The 13,925-nt window shown below is 44.5% G+C and overlaps 1 protein-coding gene and 1 long non-coding RNA gene across 6 annotated transcripts in view; both read left to right on the top strand.

Annotated features, from left to right (window-relative positions):
• The window catches only part of TP63 (tumor protein p63), a 155,930-nt gene extending 150,180 nt beyond the window's left edge, over positions 1 to 5,750 (top strand). For all 3 annotated transcript variants that reach the window (XM_031957432.1, XM_031957431.1, XM_031957433.1), the window contains 2 exons: positions 463 to 556; positions 4,993 to 5,750. In XM_031957432.1, the coding sequence (XP_031813292.1) occupies positions 463 to 556; positions 4,993 to 5,289 (391 nt within the window). In that variant the 3' untranslated portion in view covers positions 5,290 to 5,750. The remainder of the gene's footprint in view (positions 1 to 462; positions 557 to 4,992) is intronic.
• Positions 5,751 to 11,234: 5,484 nt separating this feature from the next.
• The window catches only part of LOC116422174, a 44,751-nt gene continuing 42,060 nt past the window's right edge, over positions 11,235 to 13,925 (top strand). Inside the window, exons 1-2 of one of the 3 annotated variants that reach the window (XR_004232720.1) lie at positions 11,235 to 11,779; positions 12,602 to 12,707. This is a non-coding gene — a long non-coding RNA (uncharacterized LOC116422174). The other 2 variants (XR_004232718.1, XR_004232719.1) reach the window with 2 other exon arrangements.

Raw genomic sequence — 13,925 nt, 5'->3', positions numbered from 1 at the left:
CATCAGGAAGGGTGCCTAGAGCATGAGAGGCCAGGTAGCTGACTGAACGTCACGCAGCCAGAATGGGTCGGAGACGGGTCTTCACAGTTCTGAGGCCAGCCGCTCGCTCTCTCCATTGCCAGGCGCTACCTCTCCATCCCTTAGGGAGAGGGACAGAACGGAAGCGCTACCGGAGGCTGCCGCGGGGTCTCTCCTGCTGGCAAACCCGCCTCTGCAGGGGAGCGGTTCTCCCAGAAGGCTCCCTCCACGGAAGATCAGGCACACTCTCGGCCTCGGGGCCCATTGGCCTGGGCCCGAATGGCGTCCACAGTCAGTGACCGGCTCCCACCTCCCAGCCTCTTCTGCCCCCTCCCCCTGAGCAGTCCCCAGAGGGTAGACGGTCGGGGTCCCCTTTGCTGGCTGGAGCAGTCGGGGTGAACTCTCGTTTTCTGTTTCCTCCTTCCTCCCCCTCTCCCCCTGCAGTTTTTTAGCGAGGTTGGGCTGCTCATCCTGTCTGGACTATTTCACGACCCAGGGGCTGACCACCATCTATCAGATTGAGCATTACTCCATGGATGTAAGTAACTTAGACTTCCCTCTCAGCTCTCTTTCCTGTCCCGCCCTCCGACACTTATCACCGTGTCCTGGGGTCAGAGCCTCCACTTTTTCATGGAGCTTGTGCATTGAATCAGAAATATAACGAGTAATTCCGACTCACACAAGTAGCGAGCTTTCAGACATCTGAAGTACTCTGCAGAGTATTTTTATTTATTTATTTTTTTTTGCTGAGGCAATTGGGGTCAAATGACTTGCCAAGGGCCACACAGCCAGGAAGTGTTAAGTGTCTGAGACCAGATTTGAACTCAGGTCCTCCTGACTTCAGGGCTGGGGCTCTATCATTGCACCCCAAGCTGCCCCACTGCATAATGTTTCAATCAAGCCTCATGACAGCTCTGTAGAGTAGGGCTATTGTTCCACCTTTACGGGAAAGTAGACTGAGGATCAGTGAGTGCCCGACTAGCAGGAAAGGCAGGATTTGAACCCAGGTTCTTTGACTGCAAGCCTCGAACTGGCAACTCCACTTTGATGTAGGAAGGTTCACGGCCTTCAGTGCCCATTAGTGGCCCAGCAGCCAATCCCCCTTGACCCATAATCCTTCACCAAGTTCCTATAGTGCACAAGGGTATATAGGAAAATAGAAAGCTATGCTCCCATCCTCATGGAACATACATTCCCAGAGGAACCCGTAGCCCTTTTCTAAGCATTCAGTGTATCAGCTTTATTTAAGCATCTTCTATGTGCATTTGCACATGAGGACACAAAAAAATGAAACAGAACCTTCCTCGTGGAGCATCAAGCACTAGGAAGGTTTCCACCCCAATATTGAGGTCAGGGAGAGAGAGGGAGAAAAGGGGGAGAGAGGGAGAGAGAGTTGGAAACAGAGAGATAGAGACAGACACACATAGAGAGAGACAGAGAGACACAGAGAGAGAGAGAGACAGACACACACACACAGAAGAGCTGGACATTAGGAAAGGGTTCCCAGGGTCAGAGCCATTTCCCCACCCCCTGCTGCTTGCTATGATACAGATCTTGCTTTGAGGCTATTCAGCCATGCTGGGCTCCTCACAGAAGGCTTTGACTTTTCCAAATCAAAACAAAGCACTGAAGGGATGCTGGGTGGGGGGCAGCTGCTTTGCTCTCTCTGGTTTCTCTTCCTTGGCTTCTTTGTCCCTCGCCGGGTTGCAGCTTTGGGGCCCGGGTCCTTCCTGGGAGGTTGGCTGTCCAGGTCTCACGCTCTCCGCAAAGGCGCTGCCTTTGTTTCCTTGCCCACCAGGCCCTGAAGAATAGCAAAGCTGAAGGTCCTTATTCCGACACTGCTTTAAAAACAAAGTCAACCTCGGGCTTTCTTATCCCCAAACTTGACCTTCAAAAAGCTCCCTCTTCTCAAAGAAAGTCTGGAGGCCCCAACCAAGTCAACTTTGGCTGCTGCTCGCTGATAGAGGAAGTGGAGATGACGGTTAAAAAAAAATGAAAGTTCAAACTTGGGCAGCAAGTCCCAGCTGCATTTCTATCTGCCTTGAATTTGTGTCAAAGAATAAGGTGATTTTAAACAAATTCTCCCCAATATAAAATAAGCAGGTTGGATTATATGACTCCTAAGATATTTTCTAGCTCTAAATCTGGATTATGATGAGGGAGGAAGAAGAAAGGAATAAACATTAATAAGCACCTACTATGTGCCAAACACTTTACAAATATCTCATTTGATCTTCACAACAATCCTGGCAGGTATCGTCTCCATTTTATAATCGAGGAAAATGAGGCACTAGGGAAGCTAGGTAGTGTAATGGATAGAGTGCCAGTTCTGGGGTCAGAAGATGATGAGTTCAAATTCATTCTTCTGTTCTTATTAGCTACATGACCCTGAGCAAGTCACTCAACCTATTTGCCTCAATTTCCTCATCTGTAAAATGAGCTAGAAAAGGAAATGGCAAACAGCTCCACTATCCACCAAGAAAACCCCCAAAATGGGTCATCGAAGGATTAGACAGCATTGAAAATAACTAAACAATAAAAAAGGCTAAATCGGACCGCTAATTGGTGTCAGAATTGGAACTGGATTGTACCTCTCTCCAAACTCTTTGTATTGTTATCTTTCCCTTTCCAGAAGTGCCTAAAGTCTGAGGCTGTTGGCAAAGGGTGTGGGAAGTGGAAAGGGGTTGTGAGAAGAGTCTAATTTGCTACCTCCCTCCATTCACTTCCACTTTTTAAAATTCTTTAAGTCAATTTGGACCTATTAAAAATTAGGCACCTGTGGTTGTCGAGAGATATGATTTATATCTGATGGGAGGGGGTGAGGACCAGGAAAAGTGGAATAAAAATTCTCTTTCTTATTATACTCAGGACTCTGAGTATAATACTCCTATTATACCTTTGAGTTTAAAAGCAAACAATGACTGGTGACAACAAACCTTTGGCAGAATTGTTTAGTAAACTCCTCTAAAATTATTATTTTATATTATATATTATTATAAAAGTATTATTACTACTCAGGGAGAAAGCAGCTTAAAGTTCACCTAAAAAGGGAGGAAACCATCGTCTAGTTCCTTGAAGTGCAGTTTGAGAAGCACAATTAAAGTATGGTGTTGAAATAATCTCGGTCTGAATCCTGCCTCTGACAAACCTGAAATGTATGACCCTGGGAAATGTTCATCGTAATGTTTCTGAGCTTCACAGAGGCTTGTCTGCAAAATGAGCTCATGTGTGCCTGGTAATCCGCACACTTTAAAGTGAGAGGGAATTGGTCTTATGTCTCTCTCCCGCCTTCTCCTCCACCTGCCCTAATAAATCTTTGAGGACACAGTCTAGAGCAGGGATCCTCAAACTATGGCCCTGTGGGCCAGATGCAGCAGCTAAGGACGATTATCCCCCTCACCCAGGGCTATGAAGTTTCTTTCTTTAAAGGCCCACAAAACAAAGTTTGTTTTTACTCGAGTCTGGCCCTCCCACAGTCTGAGGGATAGTGAACTGGCCCCCTATTTAAAAAGTTTGAGGACCCCTGCCCTAGAGTGTCCCTACATTCTATACAAAGCTTTATCCATCACTATTCAAGGAACAATTATTCAAAGGACATTCTCTGCTCCTAGGAACAGAGGGTACAAATGGCCAAGTCATTCATTTAACAACTACAGCAAGCTGGCTTACTGTTTCCTATTCTTGGAGACCTCCCATGGAAAGTTTGGGCAGAAAAAACTCCCCTCTCCTGGGTATCTCTGTCCAGCTCTAATGGGTTGATTAGTTGATGTTTGTTGTTAAAACAAAGACTGCCTCCCTATAGCATCTCTCCATTTTTCCTGCAGGCTTCTTTCCTCTGAATCTAGCAGATTATGTCTCGTTCCTTTTCCCTGGATAGTCTATCATGATGGCCTTTGACCAAGTAACCTCAGTTCCCATCTGACATCATCTGAAGTTCTTTGGTCATCTTTAGGTCTCACATATATTCCAGATTTTCCCCCCATTTTCCAGAGGGGTGACTAGTGGAAGAATTCTAGAGCCTGTGGTCAGAGAAGTCCAAGAAAACATTAGAATAGCATCATCAGCTGTCAATGATCAAGTTGGTATACGATCATCAGGACAACCACACTAGAGAGGAGAGACCCCAGGGCGAAAGTCCTGGGACTTAGTTTCAAATCCCAGCTCTGTCATTTATTCCTTGGAGGCCCTTGGCCAACTCAATCTCTTTCTCTCTCTGGGCCTCAGTTTCCCCAAGTGAAAAAGTTAGAGTAGATGACCTCAAAGGTCCTTGTATATTATTCCATGATTCACCATTGAGCCAACCATCAAGAAAAGATTTGATACGGCAGGAAATAGGGAAAGGACACGATTTGCAACCTATCTCTGAGATAAATGTGATTTCTATGGAATTCAGGAGGCTTTCTTGGCAATCGTTCTATCCTTAACTGAGCAGAATTCTAGAGGTCTTGGGGGAATTGGCTTTTTGTTGATATTGCTCCCCTAAAACCATTAAACTGAAAAGTTACATGTGGGCATCTTGAAATAGAGTCGCATGTCTTCCCTGCAAGTTTCTGAAGTAGATTTGTTGCAGTTCCATGCCTCGTGATGCAATGTCTGAGCACCACACTGGCACCCTGCTACTCTCTACCTTGGCACTGGCAGCAGAGGCTTTCAGGAAACAGCTGGCCTTGCCCACAGAATGCCAGGCTGTGGAGTCGCTCACCCTTTGATGGAACCTAAGTTCCTGCATCTTTGCCCTCGAGAGGCAAGGTGGCCTAGTCACTAGAGTACTGGATTCGGAGCCAAGAAGATCTGAGTACGAATCCTGCCTTACCTTCTCCTGAGATAGGTCACCAGGGACAAGTCATTTGCTATTTCTGAGCTATGGTTTCTGCCTTTGTAAAATGAGGCATTTCCACTGAATGGATTTCAAAGTCCAACACAGTTTTAGGTCTATGATGCCTCAACTTACCAACTTGCTCCTTTCCCTGGTAGGATCTGGCAAGTTTAAAGATCCCAGAGCAGTTCCGACATGCCATCTGGAAGGGGATCCTGGACCACCGACAGCTCCATGACTTCTCCTCGCCTCCCCACCTGCTCCGGACCCCCAGCGGCTCCTCCACCGTCAGCGTGGGCTCCAGTGAGACGCGGGGTGAGCGGGTCATCGACGCCGTCCGCTTCACCCTCCGCCAGACCATCTCCTTCCCTCCCCGGGAAGACTGGAATGATTTCAACTTTGACATGGATGCTCGTCGCAACAAGCAACAGCGCATTAAGGAGGAGGGGGAGTGACTGACGCCTGGAGTGGCCCCCTGCCTGCTCTCCTTTGACCCAACCTCTCCTCCCAGCCTCCCCGCCCCTGATGCAATACTGAATCTCCAAGCGCTCCCTTAAGTCAGCCTCTTCTCCCTTAGCTGATCTCATCTCCAGAGGAAGAAAGCCACTGCTCACTTTAACATGGTAGTCACCCCTGCCCAGCCTTTGGGTCCACGTTAGTTCCGGGTTCCAGGCCTCTGTTCTCTGGCCAGCAGAGGAAGGAGGATGGCATGGGTGGGAGGAAGAGGGAGTCTTATGTTATTGTTGCTCTTTGGTTCTTGGGATTTTTTTTTTCCTAGACCCTCTTAGCACAGTCGTTTTTTTACCTAAATGCTATCCTTGGTTGTAATTGAGTTTTTGATTCAAGATGCTATATAAATATACAGTATATTATACATATGTACATATATTTGGGTGGGGGGAGGAGATGTTGTGCTCATAATTTAAAGGAAAGGAAATTTCGTTGCACTTAATGAATTATTTTTTCCTTCTTTTATTTTTCCTTCCTAAAAACCCTTTCTGGATGGCTCTTCTCCATCTTTAGTGATAAATGATAAACCACTGAGCAGCTGAGACTTAAATCTTAAATTTTTACCTTGTTGCTTTAATGTCCTGGTAAGACCCCACAGGGTCTGAGGGGGTTTATTTGGGGGCTTCACGTACTGAGATTATACAAATGGCAGGGACACCTGAAAAGTCCCTCGTTAACTAACCCCATCCCTGGCAGCCACAAGTCTTGGCAGCGATCATTTAGTCCATAGTCTCTCCAGTTCTAAGGAAAGAGATCTTTAGGCATGCAGGGAAACTTTTCAGGCAAATTCAACTTATTTCCAGTAACAGAGAATTTTTTTTAAAAAGATGCCTCATGGAAATAGGATATGTTTCTGGGAGGACCAAAACATGACCAGACTCATCCTTCATATAGACCCAGTTGACATTCATTTTGACTTATTTCATCTCAAGATACCCATTCACTCACCTAGTCCTTTTCTGCCACCATTTTTATCAATCTGGTCTTCTCTGATGGGAGCAGTACATGGAGATTAAATTTCCCAGGTCTAAAGAGCTGGCACCCACCTCAAGCTACCAAAAAATCACCTTTTTTCTTGTTCCTTATTAGAGAAGTGTTTGAGAAAGCCTTCAGCTCAGAAATTCCATCTGTCAATCAGTTTTAGAAAGCTTCTCATTTCCCTAAATGATGCATCCATTCAACACTAACCCCAGATATTACTCCCTGACAGGGAGGGATGGATCATCACTGGTGACATTTTCTAATGACCTACCAGGTAGGTTTGGGCAGAATCCTTTCAAAGGGAGTCCAGCAGAGCTCCCTGGGAAGAGACAATCCTATTGTCTGCTGAGCCAGAAAACAGGTTTAGAGAAGTCAATCATTCTCTTGGAAATGTCCTAGAAGTGCTGACAACCTGCTGCCTAGGCTGTGGACGGACATGTCCGTTCTTTAGTTCAGTGTTCCGGACCTCTTCTGATCAGGAACAAAGCTTTCCTAGGCCCATTGAAGTTTGTTCTTCAGGTTATCTGTCCTGGCTTTTTTTTTTAATACTTTCCCCACAAGATGGCCTTGCTTTCATGATTTCATTACAGCGCACTTTATCCAGGAGCATCTCTTGGATTTTCCCTCTGATTCTGAATCAGCAAAAGCTGTCGTATGTCTTAAAAAAGCAGTTAAGCAATGGCTAAGCGCTCGGTCTTTCTTCCAATGTTCTTCCAACAAAGAGGCTCAGCAAGACTGTCTTCCACCTCATGAGATAAGGCTCTGCCTCCACCAACACCATTTCTGAAGTGCCTCTTTAGCACTTCATTTTATGGGGCAAGGTGAACTTCAAAAACCCATCTTTCTATATTCCTCTCAGCTCCAGCTTTCTCTCTGTTGTGCATTTCTCTTGGTTTACAGTGAAGCTGTCCCTGCACATTAAACCGCCTTAAAATAAAAAGAAAAAAGGAAAAAAAAACAAGATTCTAAACACAACAGAGGAAGTTTGTGTATAAAGTGTATATACTTTTGTGTGCTTGTGGAAAAAAATGTGTTTTTTTTTTAGCTTTTTGTAGTTGTTTTTTTCATCTTGGGATAGTAGATCTTCCAGAACCACAGATTAAACTCTCTTTTGTAATTTTTTGAGGGGGGTGGGAAAGGCCCTAGAGTGCCTGAGTTCTGCAGCCCTCAAGTGCATTGTTACCTGATGTGAGGTGGTTGGCCATAGGCGGGCGACGATTGTCAGAGTGATTTTCACACATCAGGGAGAGTGAGTCCTAGATTTCAAGTGCCCCATAGAGCACTGTGGCCCCAAATGCGTGGCTATGAAAACACGAACCCAAGTTGTCACTTGATTATTTCAGGGAAGAGAAATAACTTCCTTAAGAACCCCAGAGAGTTGATATCGATTGCTAAATACTCTTTTTTTTTTTAATTCCAAGAACTATCCTCATAGAGTTCAAAGAGGACTTGGCTCTTTGGGCATGTTGAAACCAAACAGCCAATCCAGAAGTCCCCTTCCATCCCTCCTTATCTCGAGTTTGGCTTTAACCCAGGCTAGACCCAGATTCGGGGACTTGGGACTAATATCTCTCTCTCTCTCTCTCTCTCTCTCTCTCTCTCTCTCTCTCTCTCTCTCTCTCTCTCTTTTCTTTCTCTCTTTTCTCTCTCTCTTTTCTCTCTCTCTCTTCTCTCGATATATATATGTTCAGAAACATGGCAAGTTGGCGTTTGGGAAGTGCTGATGACAAAGTGGGGGGTCAGGGTTCTGGGGGGAGGGGAAGAAAATCTCTATACACCCAGAAACTGAAGAAAACTCAGGTTGGGCTAGCCCTTTGAAGAAAGGACTCCAACTTTAGCAAAGGGATTTCTTTGGTGCTGGGACTATGGGTGGACAATTCATTTCTTCTTATTTTGCAATACATTTATGTCTAAGTCTCTCCAATGTCTTCTCATCCCCTCCGGTTTCTGCACAGGTTAAGAGGGAGGAAGATTAACAGCCATATATTAGTAATCATTACAGTTTGTTAAACTATTTTCATTTTTGTATTTTTATGTTGGCTATTGTAAAAAAAAGTTTCAAATGTCTCCTCTTTTTTTATACCATTTTTAATATGTTTTTGGAAGAAAAAAAGCTACTGATGAGTGTGATACTGGATTTTTTTTTATTTCCAAAAAATATATATATTTTCTGAATCTTGTGTGTGCTCGGGGTGAGCAAAAAGGAGAAGCTGTTGTTGCTCATCAGGACATGCTTTCAATAAAGAAATACACTGACTGTGGAAGCCCCTTGCTTGCTTTTCTTTTGTACTTCCCCTGTTAGAGAAGAGCCTTAGTTTTGGAAGTTCTGCTGGGCAAGTGATACTGACTCCTACCATCTATGATGCTATTTCCCTTCTGCCTTATAGCCAAAGCACAAATCTGCTCAAGAATTGCCTATGGCTCCCTACTAATACCAACATGAATCAATTAATACAGAAATGTTTATAAAGAGCCTCCGACCTGAGAAGTCTCGTGTTAAGCTTTAAGAATACAAGTCGCTAAGGTACAAGGTGGAACCTAATCTAGAAATCTAGAACCTAGATTTCCTTACTTTTAGAGTCATACATTTTTAATCACCCTTTTCTGTGCTGAGGGAGCTTACATTCTAATGGGGAAGGGGGAGGAATTGAAATGGAAGACTGCAGGTAGCTGAGTAGCCTAGTTCCCTGCTAGGTACAAAGAGATTCAGTTATCAGGGCTGGGGACTGGAGAATAGGCAGGATTGGACTAGGTTTCCAGTGACACGGAGATGGACCAAGAGGTCACGGTGAGCGGATTGTAGGAAGTTCCTTAAAACTCCCCCACCTTAAGCTTTTAGTTCATTATTTTTAAGAGTTGCTTAGAGACTTTTGATGTTTGGGTGTGTCTAGAAATGGAAGAAAATTGGGTAACTACCCAAACTAATCCTGAACCTGTCCAAGTGCCAAGGGAGGGCCAGGCTGGGAGAAGACAGGGCAGGTTCCCTCAGGGGAGTCAAACAGGGAACGTGGGTCAAGGGTCTAGGCAGGCCCTACCACATCTCCAGGACTGGTGTGACTGAAGCCACAATGGATCGACCCATGTGGCCAAAGTCTCATCTTAATCAGCCATGGATGAGTCCTTTCATCTTGAGGAAATCAGTGGGCTTCTTCGTGTTTTTTATTCCTCAACTCTAAAGGAAGCACGCAATGGGAAGGAGATGTTGGGAAGAGTCCTCTTTACTGGGGACCCAGAGCCCCACATTGCTGAGAGCTTCTACTGCCTCTCTCCCAGTCCTCCATGGTGACTGCCATCCTTGCCATCTTTTCAACGTTGACCTACCTATGAAGGAAGGACGGTCGTGGGACTAAGGTCCCGCCACTCACCATGATATTGTTGAGCTGAGATTGAAGGGAAAGTAACTATTGCATCACATGGGGAGATTCTAACCCAGACAGGGATCAGCCTGCTCCAACATCTGAGTCACACAGAGGCCATGGGGCTGCTTAAGGGACTTTGTGCCTGAGTCTGATTGTTCTCCCAGGTTCCTAGAGCTGGTCCGCCCTCCTCGGTTTACACATGTGGGGATTCGGACACTGGCCCATCTATGGGTGGGTCTACATGAATGGGAGTGTCCGGCTGTGTGTGAAAGTGTGCAAGTATCTGAGAGTGTGAAAGTGTGAGGATGTGAGCGGATGTGTAGGAATGAGTGTATATGTGTGTAGAGGGCCGCAACTCGGGACAAGTGTACTTGAAACAAGGTGATAGCTGAGTGGAACTGATGAGATGATGCTTCTCTAGGTCCCATATATGCTTAGTACTCAGCATGGGGATGTCACGGTTCTCTGGTTCACACATGCTCAGTGCGCTGTAATGATGTAATTGTACTAAAGTATATAAGGGCTGAGAAGGACTGGAAATGATTCATTCCATCTTTGACCAGCCTCGTGGCCCTCCTGCCTCCACTAACACCAAGGACTTGGGCTGATCCCAAGGTCCTCCAGAAAGTAACCCGGATATTACATTATATTCCTATGGACAGATGAGTGAGTGTGTGAGAGCATGAGTGAGTATATGTGTGTGGGAGTATATGTATATGAAAGCATGTGAGTGAATGTGTTCGTGTGTGTGTCTATGTGTGTGTGTGTGCTATGTTTGAACCCTGGGAAGCTCAGCCTTCTTTGTGTCACCTTTAGGGGTGGGAGGGTCTCTCCGCGTCCTTCCTGGCTCCACATCTGTGATCCTGGCTTAATATTCCTCTTGGGCTACACTCCGGCAAAGCCCTTATGAGTAGGATCTCACTTGGTCCTCCTACGATCCTGGGAGGGAGGCGCCATTCCTAGTCTCATTTTATAGATGAGAAAATGGAGGCCAAACAGTGGACAATTGTTTCAGGTAGGATTTGAACAGGGGTCTTCCCGATGCCAGAGTTTAATGTTTTATTCCCTGAGCCTCCCAGTCACTATGATTGGGGCCGAGTCCTGGTCCTCTCCTCCATGTCCAGAAGAAATGCTCTGAAGAAATCTCCTTCCTGTGTGACCAGGGCCTCAGCTGGATCCAGACAGGGAGAGAAGCTCAGAATGGCCAAGGCCCCTGGTTTAACCCTTCAAGAAAGAACTGAAGAAGCAAGAGATCCAGGATATGAATCAGAGACCCATGCAGTCATCCCAGACTCCAGGAGTCCTGGCTTACATACAAACAGAGAAGAAAAGTTGTCCAGTTGGCAGATATTGAAAGTAAGATTCAAACTTGACTCTATTTCTAAGTCTCTGTACCACTTAGTGCTGGCTCTCTCTCTCTCTCTCTCTCTCTCTCTCTCTCTCTCTCTCTCTCTCTCTCTCTCACACACACACACACACACACACACTTTTTCTCCAGAAGTTTTATTGTAAGATTAAGTAAGCTTAAAACTGCACTAATTCTTCTGGGACATCTATTTCTATTTCCATTCCTGTATGTACTCATGCATATAAGTACATATGGATTTTTACATCCACATATGTATGTGTGCAAATCATGGGCAAGATCAGTGAATCCAGGGGGGTTGGATGCCATTACCAAGAAAGCTTGGAGAGGGGAAGGCTCAGACTATGCCTTGGGGATCGTTCACACTCAGTGGTCAGTGACTCATATGGACCCAGAAGAGGAGCCTGGGAAGGAGCAGTCAGACATGGAGGAGGAGGAGCCTGCTTACAGAATTGAGACTATCCAGAAGGAGGCAGGGCTTGTGAGTGGGTGGACAAGGTTGAGAAAAAGCGATCAGGGTAGCCACAGTTAGAGATCACTGAAACCTTTGCTGCTATTTCAGTCAAGTATTGTAGGGTCAGAAGCCAGATCATAAGGGATTGAGAAGTGAGGGGAAGGTGATGTACTGGAGGCAATGGATGTAGACTGAATCTGACTGCAGGAATATGACTACAAAAGCAAAGAGAAATCTAGAATAATACCTTGAGAGCATCTCAGGCCAACAGAATGGTTTGTGTTTGTTTTCTTTTATTTTATCTTAAGGGATCATTGGGAAAGGTTTTATGGTCCAAAATGATGTAGAAAGAGATAGCAACAGGGGTATAAGGAGAGAGAATGTCCTTGACAAGGAAGGACAAGGAAATTATGACTAGTGATGATACAAGGGATAAAGGGTTTGAGAGGAGAAAGGTGGATGTAGATGCACTGACCAAGGATAAGGCTAAGATTGTGGAAGGGGCACAAAGGACATTAAGTTAAAGGTGACTGACCTTGTAGAACAGGGAAGGGAAGGGTGCAATGTCTGGAGATGCCATAAATGTTTGGGGAAACTGAAGTAGAAGATAAGGTAGGAGAAGAATTGTTGTTTGTTTTGTTTGTTTTGTTTTGTTTTGTTTTGTTTGTTTGTTTTTGTAAGAGAGAGAAGCCTTTCCCGAATACAAGACAATGAGCTTGGAGTGATAGTGACACTCAAGAAATGCTCATTCCTATGAGTGACTGAGGCAGTATGGGATTGGAAGAGACTAATTGATCAACTGGGAGATTGGAGTGTTCAAGAAAAAGCAGAGATCTATTGAAATACTCAAATATTAGGTATGGGATCCATCTGGGGGGGAAAAAAAAACAAATCTGTGCGATAAGTATTAATCTCCATTAGAATTGAGTAATTCTATGAGAGGAGAGAGAAAAACAAGAATATTATGGTCAAAGGAAATCAAGTAATATTTTCAAAAGAAGAAATGCAAACTAATAACACCTACATGAAAGAGAGCCCCATCTCATCATTAGCCCTAACAGAACTGCTCATCAAAACCCTCTTTTTTTTTTTATTAGACCCATTACATTGCTGAAGTTATCCAAAAAAAGGGCAAATGTTGGAAGACATGTCATTGGTGGAGCTGTGAATTGCTCTAGGCATTCTGGGAAATAACTGGGAAGGGTAAGCACATCGGAGAAACTGTTGGAGATCCCAATTGTGCATGTTCAAAGTCCATTCCCATAATTCCCACCTGAGATCAGGCCCTAATCATCTCTCACCTGGACCATTATAATAATAACAGGTAACTTTCATCCAGCGCTTTACAAATGGGATTTCACTTGATTGTCATAACCCTAGGAGGTGGGTACTATTATTATCCCCATATTATAGCTGAGGCTGAGGGGGAAGAAATGAAATGATTAGAATTGCAGAATTACTGAGTGTCAGATGGAGGATTTACACTCTAATCATCTTGTCTAAATAACATCAATAAAATACTTATTTAAAATACCCATTTTCATGCTTGCATAGGTCTGGGCAAAGTGATATACCTGAATGGAGTAAACCTTCAATTATCTATCTATCTGTCTGTCTGTCTGTCTATCCATCCATCTATCTCTGTATCATATCTATCTGTATAACTATACCTATCTCTATAGCAGATTTATTTATCAATCTATCTGTATATTTATCTATCTCTATATCATACCATAGCTATCTGTATAACTATCGATATCTACCTATTCTATATTATATTTATCTAAATAGATCTAGATTTATCTCTCTATAGCTACATAGATGGATGGATAGACAGACAGACACAGACAGACGGACGTCGGACGGACAGACAGATAGATAGATAATCATTCTTTCTATGTTCCAGGGGCATTTTTGATGCTAAAGATAGAAAAAAAATAAGAATTTATACCTGCCAGGTGTTTATTATCAACAGGAGGACAGAAAAGCAAAAGTAAATTTTATTTTTCAAAAGATATTTGATTTACTCTGGGAAGTTATGATCACTGACACTGGGGAGATCCAGAAAATCTGCCTGGAAGAGGCAGCCCTTGAGTTGAACTGTGAAGGGGATTTGAGGCTTCTAAGAAAATGGGATGGGAAGGAAGGGGGAGAGGACACCGTCCAGGAAGGGAGGACAGCCCATTCAATGGTCATCCAAGTGGAATTAGGCTTGACAATTAGACTTGGAGCCAGAATGGGAGAGGCTTTAAATGCCAATCTGAGGAACTTGTAGTTTACCTTAGAGGCAATAGGGAGCCACTGATGTTTCTGGAGCAGGGGCCAGACTCCTGCTTCAGGAATAGCTGTGGAGGAAGGCTTAGAAAGGAGAGAACTTATTGATTGCAGGAAAGGTTGTGTCTGAAAGTGGTAGGGAAGACC

This window comes from Sarcophilus harrisii, chromosome 3 (genome assembly GCF_902635505.1).
Source record: "Sarcophilus harrisii chromosome 3, mSarHar1.11, whole genome shotgun sequence".
NCBI classification, from domain to species: Eukaryota; Metazoa; Chordata; class Mammalia; order Dasyuromorphia; family Dasyuridae; genus Sarcophilus; species Sarcophilus harrisii.
The sequence above is the reverse complement of the archived record's forward strand: the minus strand, read 5'-3'. Positions and strand labels throughout refer to the sequence as shown.